At 34.4% G+C, this 13663-nt stretch overlaps 1 protein-coding gene and 1 long non-coding RNA gene across 3 annotated transcripts; one reads left to right on the top strand and one right to left on the bottom strand.

The window, feature by feature from the left end:
* Positions 1-206: 206 nt before the first annotated feature.
* LOC111914007 (receptor-like protein kinase HERK 1) lies at positions 207-3543 on the top strand. The gene is made up of 6 exons (XM_023909745.3): positions 207-1409; positions 1531-1790; positions 2196-2340; positions 2431-2567; positions 2650-2788; positions 3141-3543. The coding sequence occupies exons 1-6, from the start codon at positions 356-358 to the stop codon at positions 3446-3448; spliced, it is 2043 nt and encodes a 680-aa protein (XP_023765513.1). The 5' UTR covers positions 207-355; the 3' UTR covers positions 3449-3543.
* Positions 3544-7821: 4278 nt separating this feature from the next.
* Positions 7822-10070, bottom strand: LOC111914010 (uncharacterized). Of its 2 annotated transcripts, XR_002857671.2 has the most exons (4): positions 9957-10070; positions 9614-9726; positions 8844-8959; positions 7822-7958 (listed from the first exon to the last, which is right to left on the bottom strand). It is a non-coding gene; the product is annotated as an uncharacterized LOC111914010 (long non-coding RNA). The 2 variants fall into 2 exon arrangements; XR_002857670.2 differs by lacking the exon at positions 9957-10070 and having other exon boundaries at positions 9614-9948.
* Positions 10071-13663: the final 3593 nt, after the last annotated feature.

The following is a 13663-nucleotide window of genomic DNA, read 5'->3' as shown; positions in this document are numbered from 1 at the left end:
GAAAACAACTCAATGAAAAGTCAATGGTGTTTTGATAATCAATAAATAAATGTAGTAGAATAAACTATAATAATAATAATAATAATAATAATAATAATAATAATAATAATAATAATATAACAGCAATAACTTAAGACCATTTCTTACATTGGAATACAAAGCTTTTGGAGCGAGTTGACCTCGCCTCTCTTTAGAGGAAGAAAATGAGTTTTCTACTATAAACGATATTGGTTAGACAAAATATTAACCAAATTGATGTAGTTTTATATTTATCTATCGGAATATAGTAGTTGACAAAGCTAGCTTCACCATCATATATGAAACTACTGCTTCGGCTTCTACATCATCAATAATCATGGCCGAAGGCAATGAATCTCAGCCCTCTACCTCCTCCTCCTCCTCCTCCTCCTCCATAGAATGGTCACAACCATGTCGTCCCTTCGAATTTTCTGAGATTCTCTTAGCAACCGGTAACTTCAGTGAATCATTAGTAATCGGACATGGGGGATTTGGAAAAGTTTTCAAAGGCAATGTTATTAATGGATCAAGTGTTGTTGTTGCTGCATTTAAACGACTGGATTCCATGTCCTCTCAAGGTGCATCCGAGTTCTGGGCGGAAGTTAAGATGCTTTCCAAGTTGCGTCACTGTCATCTCGTGTCTTTGTTTGGTTACTGTAATCACGAGAAAGAGATGATCATCATCTATGAATACATGCCCAATGGAACCCTCGAAGACCACCTCCATAAACTTGGAACCCCTCTTTCTTGGCTTCAACGACTCAAAATCTGTATAGGTACTGCTCGTGGGTTAGATTACTTACACACAGGTACTGGGATTGAGTTTGGTGTCATACATCGTGATGTCAAGAGCTCTAATATTTTATTACAAGACAACTGGGCAGCTAAAATCTCAGACTTCGGGTTGTCCAAAATAGGTGTAACCAATAAGCCATCTACTTATGTCAAGACACTTGTTAAAGGCACCTTTGGGTATCTTGATCCAAATTATTTCACAACTGGAAGGCTGACTAGGAAATCTGATGTGTATTCTTTTGGGGTGGTTTTGTTGGAAGTGTTGTGTCGGAAGCGTGCAGTGGATAGAAGTCTTGATGAGGAGCAATGGGGTTTAGTGCCATTTGTTCAAGAATCAATAAAACAAGGAAGTTTAAAGAGTATAATTGACTCTGGCATAAGGGATCAAATATCACAAAAATGTTTGAAGGAGTTTCTTCGAATTGCAGAGAGATGTTTGCACAATAATCCAAAGCAGCGACCTGCAATGGCTGAGGTTGTGGTTGCTCTTGATTCTGTACTGACCTTACAACAGAAAACCGATAATTCATCTGGGAGAACGATATACGGAAGAATGCTTGATATATTTCCCTTCCCGTTTCATGGCGAGAACTCTGGTATTTCAACCTCCTAACTGCGTGTATAGATTCTTTAAATTTTTGTGTGTCCAACGTTGTATATATTAGCAGAAGGTTATTTAGAGGTTATACTGAATCTGTTTGTATTCATATGCCTTAGCCAATAATGAGTCGAGGCTATCAAGTAATAGCAAGGACAACAAAGATTCAGTGGTTTCTGTTCCAAGTTTGAATGTATTTAACTTCTCTGATTTGGAAAAGATCACAAAAAACTTTAGTCAAGATATGCTCGTTGATAGGGATGGTTATTCTGAGGTGTTCTTAGGTTGGGTTGACAAGAAAACATTCGCCCCATCAACAAAGGGTGTTGGAATTACTGTTGCTGTTAAAAAGTACAATGAAGGTCTTCCAGAATGGGAGGTAAGTATATATATATATATATATATATATATATATATATATATATATATATATATATATATATATATATATATATATATATATATATATATATATATATATAATTCCATCTATTGTCAAGAAAGAAATTTAGATTTCCATCCAAAACTGTTGGACTCTATGTCTTGGTTCTCCTTTTATATTAGTTTATAGTGTTTAATTTTTGCAATAACCAGTTAGATTTCTCAAAGCACAGTAATGTAATAAAAAGAAATGAAAGTAGGATGCTATAACAAACAAATAAATATAAGTATGTTGTTATATCTTCGATTTAATCCTATATGAAAATGTTGAGTTAAGAATCACCCAAAACGGTTTCATGAAGAATCTTTTTGCGGAATATAACTTAAAATTTTGCAAGATCAGGCGGTTGTGGCTAGCTTAGGACGGTTGGCTCACCCAAATATTATTAGTCTCTTGGGATACGGCGATGTTAACAGGCTTGATTGCTTGCTTGTTTACAATTACACAAACATGCAAAACCAAAATTTTAGTCGTTTCTTGTTCGGGGGTAATATACTTAAATCTTTCTCAAAAACTATTTTTGAATTATTTTTACTAAAACGCTGATATGACATGAATAATATTGCCCGTGTACCAGATGTTGTCGCACCACTTTCATGGGAAACACGCCTTATGATAATGATAGGGGTAGCCCGTGGACTTGCGTATATGCACTCGTCGCCAGAACAAGTCATACACGGTGGTATCAAAACCTTTAATATATTTCTGGATCAGGTACTATTAAGCTACTTATGTTTTTTAGTGGCGATTCTTTTGGTTTTGTGCCATAAAAGCTAACAATTTATTCTTATACCAGAACTCTAATGCAAAGTTGGGGTATTTTGGTTTGGCTAAATTTCGCCCTAAAATCCCGGATTTCAATGATGTGGAAGTTGATACTACTAAACATGACATGGATACCTTACGTTATCTTGACCAAAGGGATCAACGTACTGGTAGGTTATCACAAAGTGATATTTGAACGAGTAAACCTTTACAAATTACACTTGTTAGTGTTTCACATGACACATTCCCATTTGTCTTTATATTTATATATGTTGGAGTGACAATCTATGACTCCACTTACCTAACAACAATCGTGTTTTGTTTTTGTTGCAAAACAAATCGTTCTTACAAAGCATAAGAACTGCCCTCTTTGATAAATTATGGGAACATGCATTATTTGTAATTTTTACTGGATTCCAAATTTTAAGAAAAACGATGGTTTATTTTCAACAAGTTTTTAATAGCCAAGTGTAATGGCCGGTTCCAAAAGTTAATCTCTCTATTTGTGGTTCTAAACAATAGGTCAGTTGACTGTGAAGAGTGACATCTATAGTTTTGGAGTGGTGTTATTTGAAACCCTAACAGGCCAACGGGCATGGGAACCAAAGTTTGGGTTCACATTGGTAAAATGGGCAAGGCCATTTCTAGCAGATAGAGGAAAGATAAAAGATATAATAGATCAATGTCTTAATCAAAATTACCCTCTTCAAGGTGCTTTTGAATGTGTTGCACTTGCAACAAGATGTGTAGCTACAAATCGTGAGGCCAGACCTTCAAGTGAAGAAGTTTTGCAGAGCTTGGAACGTATTTTTTTAACAAGTATTGGATAAAAGATATGATGACATCCATGCCTACTTAGGGTGGTTTCGTTTTTTCCCAATTAATTCTTGTATGGAGAAAATGGTTGAATGGGTAAGGATATATATCAAATTGTTTATATATATATATATATATATATATATATATATATATATATATATATATATATATATATATATATATATATATATATATATATATATATATATAGGCTTGGGTTATTTTTTCCTACTAACTATTGTGTGCCAGAATGCACAGATCTAGACTATCGGATTGAATAGAATCAAAGATCATGATCTGAAGGTGTATGATATTACAATAGGGTAATATGTACCATATAATCATACAAATTTTAGCATAAGGACATTTTAGTCAATTGAGACAAATTTAAAAGAGGAAAAATCGAGATTTATGGGATAATTAATGATTTTGATTTAAAAAATCTGATTTTTTTTTTTTAAATTAATTCAATTTCAAACGTAATTTGTAAACAAAAACCGATTTTTCCTATCAGAATATTATTTTGTTAGAATGATATTATGTAATTCTGTCAGAATGGTATACAGCTATGAACACAAATAATTTTTAATAAATACAAATTTTATATAAAACGAAGTTTAATAGTTTAGAATAAGTAATTACATTCATTCTTAAAGGATACAACTATGAACATAAATTACGTTTGTTCTTGAAATCTCTTGCAAAAAAATATCGGCATTCTTGAAAGAATCCTCATTCATTTTCTTGTTTCGTTTCTAAATGTCTTGTGTATGTTTGACCTCTAAGCCACTTCAAAATATGCTAGCATTCTAGGAGATTCACATTTTGTGAGATTGGCATTATGTCAGAATTGTATTGCATGAGAATGATTTTATACAAGGAGCCTTTCCCATCAGGTCTTCAAGCTATTCTTCAAGCCATTTATATCACAAATTCATTGTCAAATATTTTGTAGTGATACACTTGTAACAACTGCACATTAAACATATAACTAATTAACTACAATTCTATCAGAATACAGCAATAATATTCTTACATAATAAACTATTCTTGTAGAATGGTTTTGAATATTCTTAAAAAATTTGTATTATCAAGAATATACTCAACGAACAAAACATTTGAAATATAAATGCAGGAAAAGATCATGTTAACACAAAGATGTATTTTGAATGAATAACTACAAAGATGTATTTTATATCAGATGTGCATACATATATACGATTGACATAAAAACTCAGTCTCACCTTCTAATATAATATGCTTCTGAGACAATCTCCTAGGACTTTAAACTAGAAAATGAAGAGGGGGAATCAAGGTCAGAAATTTAAACTTAATAGCAGCTTACAGTATAATGAAATAAACAAAAATATTATAAAAAGGTAAACAAGGTCTCAGGAAGAGAGCCTATCAAACATCTTGTCACACCCCAAAACCGGAATAGCGGAAACGTTCTGGGGCGGAGGACGTCATGTACAGTATCATAACAATGCACAATAGTAAATCAAGCAACAACATCCATTGCATTAATAATAATAGTTAATACATGTGCTCTTTTGTAAAGTTTAAATGACACCAAAAAAAATGAATGTATCAAAAAGAATAAGACGAGTCTTGAATAAGCTCCGTCTTCGCAAAACCTGGCCATATGTACCTGTCTACTGGTGACCTGAGGATACAAGTTATTTTGAAAGAGTAGATCAGCATTTAAGATGGTGAGTTCATAAGTATTTTAGTATCAAATACTTGTATTAGTTTCATGAAAATATTTGTAAGTGTTTGATGAAAACTGTTTGTATATCTCCTAGAAAATCCTATATTTTCTATTAAAATGGAAAGTAATCTTCTACCCAGACCCGACTATTTTGTATGTTTGTTTATCTATAAAAATGTATGTTTTCCCAAAGTTATGACTATCGTTTACTAGGAAATAGTTTGTATTACCCTTTATGTGGGAATATCACAATACGAATGTAATGAGAAAAAATAAAAGTGTGCAGTAATATTGTATAAAATAACTACTTTACTAGTACGTTTGTTTTGTAACTGACTTGTAGGAAAGACTCAATTACTCAGCTTGTATAATTGAGTTAAGTATAACTTTAAAGGCAAGATTTAATATTCCTATAGGTATTTAGCATGTATAATTATGAGTTAATCGACCGTCGGACTAGTGTATCCTACCCTAAGCCCACAACCAAACAAGGAACAAGAGTCAAGGTCATTAACAATAGTCTTAAGTCCATTAAAGCATATTTATACTTAAATATCTATATGAATATGATTTTGAAAGTAAAGGAGTTTTATAAGTAATTTTTAAAAAGGGTTTTGACATGAAGTTTAACAATGTTTAAAACGGTAAAGTTCTTATGTTTGCAAGAATTCGATGTATAACTAAACACAATTCAATTGTGTTTCAACTTGTATCCCCCCCTAAAAGCATTTTAAAAACATGTAAAAAGTTGATTGTAAGGGTATGAACTCACCTGCAGTGAGTGGTTAGACCGAAAGATTGATTTAGGATGCTAAGTATGCCAAGTGAAATCATGAGCACAAACAGATCCTAATAAACATATAATAACACATATATGTATACTATTAGTGTACATAACAACTAACCATGTATGGGAAACACCCTTAGGAACTAGATATCACTCACAATGGAGTGTATCAATCACATATGATTGATAAAAGGGAGTTTTCGGCCACACTTAAGCGTTTTTACGGCCCTGGGTTTGTTTACGGCCGTAAATGCTTGATCTTATGGGGTGTTTTCGGTCCTAACTTGCATTTTTGAAGTGTTCACGGTCTCATCTAGTAATCCAAGAAGGGTTTTCGGCCAAACTATGAACTGTTGAAGGGTTTACGGCCATAAGAAGAGTTTACGGCCATAAAATCTTGAAGATCATGCATAAAATGGTTGTTTCCAGGTTGTAAGTCTAGTGATTCTAATGGGTAACAAGATCATAGAAGGAATACTTACGATTTGGAAGCTTTGGGGTGTTTACGGCCACCAAGAGCAAGTGTGTGTTCTTGGTGTTCTTGGTGAAATGGATGAAGATTTGAAGATCTATGTCAAAAGAGTTGGATTTATGGATGAAGTCAAAGTGTTTCACTTAAATGTGAAAGATATTAACTCACAATGAAGGAAATACTTACAACTTTGAAGAACAATGGAAGTGTTCTTGATGATAGTCGAGAGAAAACTCGAGTTTCAGCTTTGAAGATAGGAGGAATAAGGAGAAAATGAAAGAAAATGATACTTAAGGGAAGGGGTTCACGACCAGCTTGGAGTTTACGGCCGTAAACCCGAGTTTGCGGCCGTGAACTCCTTGTGATGGAGTTTCCGAACGATTTCAACTCGACAAACTTAAGTGAACACATCCCCACACCCACACCTTGGATGCACTAGGCTTAGAACACTCGAACAGACCCTTAAGAATGCTAAAAAATAGTAGAAAGGAGTCTGACTTTTGATTGAATTGATTGGCTTTACGAGATAGAAATTTTGGGTTGTCACACATCTCCTGTAGATTTTTTATCGTCTAAGTTGTATGCCCATTTAAAAATAAAATGCAACTATATTGAACTTGAATTAAGAAATTGAGTGCAGACAATCTATAATATACTAAAATTGAATTAAAGTAAAAGAGTGATGAAGAGTCAATGGAAATGGACAAAAAAGAAAGTAAGATATATGTTTCAATTGGTGAGTTGGCACACAGACGAGAAACTTCAACCGAGCATATTGACAATCGAAGCAAAAAGTTATGAATGTTTAGAAAAATTAAGATTAAAAACACAAACCAACAAGCGTCATGGAGCCATCACAATTAACAACCAAACATGAACCAGATGATCCATCAATGGGTTCTGCAACATATTGATCAGCTAACTCCCATAATCGCATACGTTTATACAATTTTCGGTGCTGATCTGCCTTCTCCATCATAAATCTTCGATTATATTTTCCTTCTGATCCCTAACAAACCACTCCTACTGAATCAATTAGAATTTCCATTCTCCTACAAGAAATCCTCGAGAAATTATTTTGAGATGAGATGATTTTGTGATCGGCGGCCGACTGATAAAGGGATGTTGGTTTGGTAGGGTTTAACTAATTAAGGAGAGATTAATTGAATTATTTTTTACCATAATTAGATATACCAAGTTTACTGTTATACCCTTTTTAATGTATTTAATGATTTATTATTTCCTGAATTCTCATTGGTGCAGACATGCACACAATAGTTGTTGGAAACATTTAAACCTAGCTTTATATATATATATATATATATATATATATATATATATATATATATATATATATATATATATATATATATATATATATATATATACACACACACACTAGTGAATTTAAGAGGATCACAAAGGGTAATATTGGAATTTTAAAAATGTTATGAAATGTATAATATTAAAGGGTTTCAAATGTGTTAAAATTTGTTCATTTAGACATATGGGAGAGAAGCCCACATTTAACGTTGCTTTTAGCAAATTCACCTGCAAAGTACCCAAAAAAAACTGATCATATAACAGTTAGAAAAGTACTTTGCTACAACATAAACGAAACGCAAAGTACAATGCTATAATAATAAACACATAGGCTTATTCACACACAAACATTATACTTTGGAAATCATATGTAACTATAACAACGTTTTGGCTAAATACAACGCTTCAACAACAAAAAAAAATGCAAAAATTGAGAATGATTTATAGAAATTCTATTACATTTTTGTGTTGTTAATAATATTTATTTAATGTTTTTCATCTTTATTTTGTTATTCGGTGTGGTGATATATGTGTCTAACATTCCCCAGTATATTTTCCTATTAATAAATCATCCATCTGAAAATCAAGCTTCTTATAGGACAACATTTTGGTAGTTTGAATTCTATCATTTATATCTCTTTTTTTGCGACACCAATTGCCAGAATGTCTCCTTTTCGTTCAGCTATATTGTAGGTTTAAAAAAAAATGGGTAATATCAACAGATAAAAATATTAATAAGGTCAAAAATGAAAAAAAAAATCAATAGATGCTAATTCTCTTGAGAGGCAAAACACTATATAAACATTCAACATCCATGCATCATGAAAGGAAAAAATGGACTTATTTTAAAATGTCATGGGGAAGAATTCCAAGTTTCTTAATGCTCTTTAAATCATTGACTTGTGAACTTTCTATGCTAAACTGTCAGGAAGACTTTACTATGAGTTCACATTATATGGAAAATATTCAATAGTTTGCTAGCGGGGAATATCTCCATTTGAACGACTGCCATTACAAACAAATTACAATGAAAATGCAAATGTATTGGACTTTTCCTTATTTACTATTTCAGATATTTAATGCAAAAAAATAAAAATAATAAAGAGGTATTACCTTCAAGCACAACCTACAAAGATTCAGGTTGTACTGCTTAGTAGATACCCTGGTTAATAAAGTAAAAATTTTGAGCTTCCCAAATACTTGTATCACCATCAGTTTCCTTCCTCTATCTGAAAATTTGACAACATATTACATCTGAACTAAAAAATTAATGGATTAAAATATTACAAATCTCATGGTAAAATAGATATAAAAAGTTTTGAAAAGGTTAGGAAACGGTAATATAACAAATACAAGAGGTATGCCGTACCATTTGCTTTTGGAACCAGAGTGTCATGTTATGCTCAGTAAAGGATGAGGGGAGGTTAAGCATGAAAGAAGACAACTTACAACCAGATGTAGGCGTGAGGGGGAAGGCAATTGTTGTTATCTGATGCGTCTAACAACCTAAAATCTATCTCTTGTTGAAAATCAAATTTTAGTTGTTAGGTTTCTTAATTGAATGAATGTTAGTTTAACTTAGGTGAAAATATTTATCTATGGTTGTTAGAACCATGGATCACATTACTCAAACCTCAAATTATCTCTCTCCCTAAAACAACACACTGACATAGAGAAAGAAACCTCAATTTAAGAGACATGTCTCGATGTGATTTCCATATTGAAAAACCAAAAGTGCGTTTAATTGTTTTGATTAAACCCTAGTTCTTTTTTGTAACTCAACAAGTAAATTTATCTACAAAAATAAAAAATTAAGAGCAACAATAAAAATAAATTCAAGAAGATGGCATAAGATTTGTATGTGAAATCAATATACGGTTTACCTATACATGGGAAATTAGGGATTTAGGGCAAGAGGGTTAGTTCAAAATCATCTTGAGTCTTCTTTCCTTCAATTCATTGATGATGGAACCTGCTAATGTTTTGTGTTCCCAACCTGTAAAGGACTAAATGTCATCAACATCAATTACGATGAAAATGAGAAAAAAATGTCAGCAATTGACTTCAAACAGCTAAATCCATTGTACGGGTCAAATAAAGTTTATTTTATCTATTATTTCCTTGAAGAGTACATTTTGCAGAAAGATCTTTGAATACCATTTGAAAACATTGTGGTAGCTTTACATACAATACTAAAGAACAATAACAAAAAAACCAAATATTGACCTTCTCCTCTGGAGGAAATTCAACATTGTTCTATAGAATCTTTCGGAGACAAAACTTGGTTAAAATAGCATTTACCAATAAAGATTATTCTTTTAATTTATAACCCAAGGAAGCAAATAAATTGAACCTCACATCACTATATACTAAATCTAAAATAAAATTAAAATATGTTTTTTTTGCTAACCTGTTACTAAGAATGGAGAAGAAAACTTAGCCGAAAATGTCAGTTGTGGACACGGGGTAGGAATATATCATTAACCACATTAGATACAACTTCAAATCAGTCATGAGGATTAGTCCTATCAATTGAATCTAGTTACTGCACTTCCAAATCAAAATATTTGTAACCAAAAAGGAATGTTATGAAAAATATTAAAATAATAAAACAAACCCCCCATTTTGAAAAAATAAGTAACTCAAATTGAAATTGTGAAAGACAAATAGATACCTTTCTTTATTCAAATTTCCAAGAAACTTCAGTATTTTAGTTAGCGTGAAGGTGTAAGGCTTTCCAGTATGGTCCAAGAAGCACGTGTGGGGTCTGACGTGGACCCCCTGGTGACGTGGGGGGAAGACGGGCGAAGACGGATGTTTTCTTTGGCCAATTTAATTTCGAACCATTACTGCTCTCTTTTTGACTGTTTATGAATTAAAAAAATCTTTTTTTTTCAAATTCTCTCTATATATACATTCATTTTACACATTATTTTCACTAAAACAAATCCATATTATTTCAAAACAAACACACACATTCAACTAAAAAATGGATAATTTTTCAGGTTCAGTTTCTTCGTCATCTGATGATGATGATTCTGATGATGGTTTCATTTTGCATACGTTGTTATCCACGACACGAGACATGGTACGTGAGAGAGGCGAAAGTTCAAACGTCAAGAAAAAGCATTAAAAATGGATCAACCGGGATCGAGAGGCGCCACATGAACTTTTGGTACGTGATTATTTTGCCGTTGATAATTTATATGATCTATCGAAATTTGAAAAACATTTTCGTATTAGTAGAAATTTATTTTTATGTATAGCTAGAGATTTGGCATGTAAGTATGAGTTTTTCCAATTACGATGGGATGTTAGAGGTGTAACGATCCAAAAATCAAGGGTAAAAATTTCATTTTTAAATGTAGCTAAAGCATTGATACCATTTATTTTAAACATTTCAAATCATCATTAAGTAAAATATTTATCAGAGTTTATCCCAACATCATTCATTGCGGAAATTATAGGTGTGTGCACTGTGATCAATCCGAGCCCTTCTTTTCCAAATCGATGATACCTTGAACCATAAACAAAACTGTAAGCACGAAGCTTAGTGAGTTCCCCAGAGCATACCCCACACAATCCACATAACCACATAATCCATATAAGCTATAATAGCTACATAAACCGTAACAATCGCATAAGCATGCATATACACATATAAAGATGTCATGGAAACCCTCCAAGGTCTTATTCACATACTCACGTAAATCATATCAACTACACCATTCATGCATATAGACATATAGGGAAGCCTTGGAAACCCTCCAAGGTCTTACACCGGGTGCCCTAGAAAGCCTCTGGGGTCTTAGCCCACTGCCATGGGAACCCTCACATGGTCTTCACTAACTACCAATCAAACCATACATACCAACATATAAGCTAATCATGCAAACACATAAGAATGCCTTGGAAACCCTCCAGGGTCTTACACCGGGTGCCATGGGAACCCCCACATGGTCTTAGCCCATTGCCATGGGAACTCCCACATGGTCTTAACTAAGAATGCCATGGATACCCTCCAAGGTCTTACACCCTAGTTCTTCGGGAACCCCCCGAGGTCATTACATAGGATCTCGTGGAAACCCTACAAGGTCTTACACCTAAGTGCCCCAGGAACCCCCCGAGGTCTTCCATGCAAGTATCATAAAGACCACTAGCATATCACGTACCACATAATCAGTTAGCATACCACATAATCACTAGCATACTCCCTATCACATAACCAGCTAACATGCCACATAATACAACTTCAGCTAGTGTATCACATATCATAAAATGGGCCGGAATTGGTGCCTTAGACCCATTGGTATGGTGAGGAGACTCATCTGGCACTGCTGAAGTCCCGCGGATGAACTTCCAGCTGCTGGTTAACAGATTCCCGAACTGCCAACATCAAACAATACCCAATTAATAATTGGGTTCCAATGCATAACCACAACTCCATATTTGGGGTAAAAGACTACTTTACCCTAACTCAACTTTATTCATTCCAAGGCCCAATCTAAAGGCCCAAAATTCAAACCATTGACCAAAGCCCAACATATGGCCCACTTTTCCAAATTGGGCCCAACCTTTACATGGTCTCATTCAAAGGCCCAACCATTTAGTCTAGTCCAAACATTTGGCATTTCTAATGCCCAATATCTCATAATCATAAAGGCCCAATTATGGCCCATCTATGGCTTGGGCACAAACCTTCACATGGGCCTTAACCTAAAGCACATTAAATTATTATAATCCATATGATTGTTCTTGGATGGCCCATCAATATCCCAGTCACTAAAACCCAAAAGAAAGGCCCAACTCAAGGCCCAAGTGAAATTAGAGTCTCACATAAAATGACAATTAGGGTTAAGTGTTTCTCACTTAACCCATTAAGGACTTAATCCATTAAGTCCACCACTCTACTAAATAAATCATATGGTGTGATTGGGCTTAATACATAGTCCAAGTCCAATGGCCCAAATGTGGGTCCCGATAAGTCCAAACCCATAAATCCAATATTAGGGTTTTCTAAACCCTAATTAGAGTTTCCAACCCCATCTTAGCTGTAACACCCAAAGTTTTGAAGGCCAAGAAAGGAAAGAAAACCTTAATGTTTAGAGGCGACTCGGCGAGTCCAAGGAGGAACTCGGCGAGTCAGAGCGGGATCCGGGTCGGGGAGTAAGTGACCGACTCGGTGAGTCGGCCAAGGTGACTCGGCGAGTCTGGTCTATGCGAGGAAAACCCTAATTTCGGGAGTTGTATCCTATATAAAGGGTGTTATGTCCCTCCCTCAGCCCCCATATCATCCCAGAGAACCTGTAAACCCTATTTTTTCGTGTGAGCTTCCATCATTTGAGAGAAATAGCTTGGGAGGAAGGAAACTTTGGAAAGGAGCTTGTAGATCAAGAAGGTTGCTTCAAAGGAGAGGTGTGTGCTCGAGATCTACTTCAGTTTGTGTTCATCTTGGAGGTATTTAGCTGCCATTTTCCCTTCTTTGCATCTAGATCTATTTTGCCATGAGATTTGGGGGTTTTATGGTTGTTTGAGACCCAAATCGGGTTAGGGGGCTTAGATATGTTGTTGCCACTTCAGATCTATTGTTGGGATGGTCCATTATGTTATAAAGCATCAGGAGATGAGTAGTTGGTGAAGCCCTTTTGTCCTAAAACCAAACCTTAGTATGTTTTGAGCCTAGATCTCTTTAGTTATACGTAAAGTTTGCAACTTTACGTAGGGATTGAGCTTTGGAAGTATGGATCTATGGTTTGGAGTCCCTACATGACTCAAAAGTCCTCTGCATGTTTGGAGATCTGAATGGACTCGGCGAGTCCTTTGAGTGGACTCGGCAAGTAGCATGAAGATGAAGAGGAACTCGATGAGTGGGATGAACAGCTCGTCGAGTCGGATGATGTTGGGCTTGCACTCGGCGAGTTAGATGAACAACT

The sequence above is a fragment of the Lactuca sativa genome, chromosome 7 (assembly GCF_002870075.4).
Source record: "Lactuca sativa cultivar Salinas chromosome 7, Lsat_Salinas_v11, whole genome shotgun sequence".
Taxonomy (NCBI): Eukaryota; Viridiplantae; Streptophyta; class Magnoliopsida; order Asterales; family Asteraceae; genus Lactuca; species Lactuca sativa.
This window is presented reverse-complemented; position numbering and strand designations above follow the sequence as displayed.

What these genes read in the sequence shown, in the direction of transcription:
- LOC111914007 (XM_023909745.3), top strand. Translation starts at nt 356, where the DNA reads ATGGCCGAAGGCAATGAATCTCAGCCCTCTACCTCCTCCTCCTCCTCC. An exon ending in AAGGTCTTCCAGAATGGGAG is followed by an intron (nt 1,791 to 2,195) that starts GTAAGTATATAT and finishes TTGCAAGATCAG; the next exon opens with GCGGTTGTGGCTAGCTTAGG. An exon ending in TTAATATATTTCTGGATCAG is followed by an intron (nt 2,568 to 2,649) that starts GTACTATTAAGC and finishes TTCTTATACCAG; the next exon opens with AACTCTAATGCAAAGTTGGG.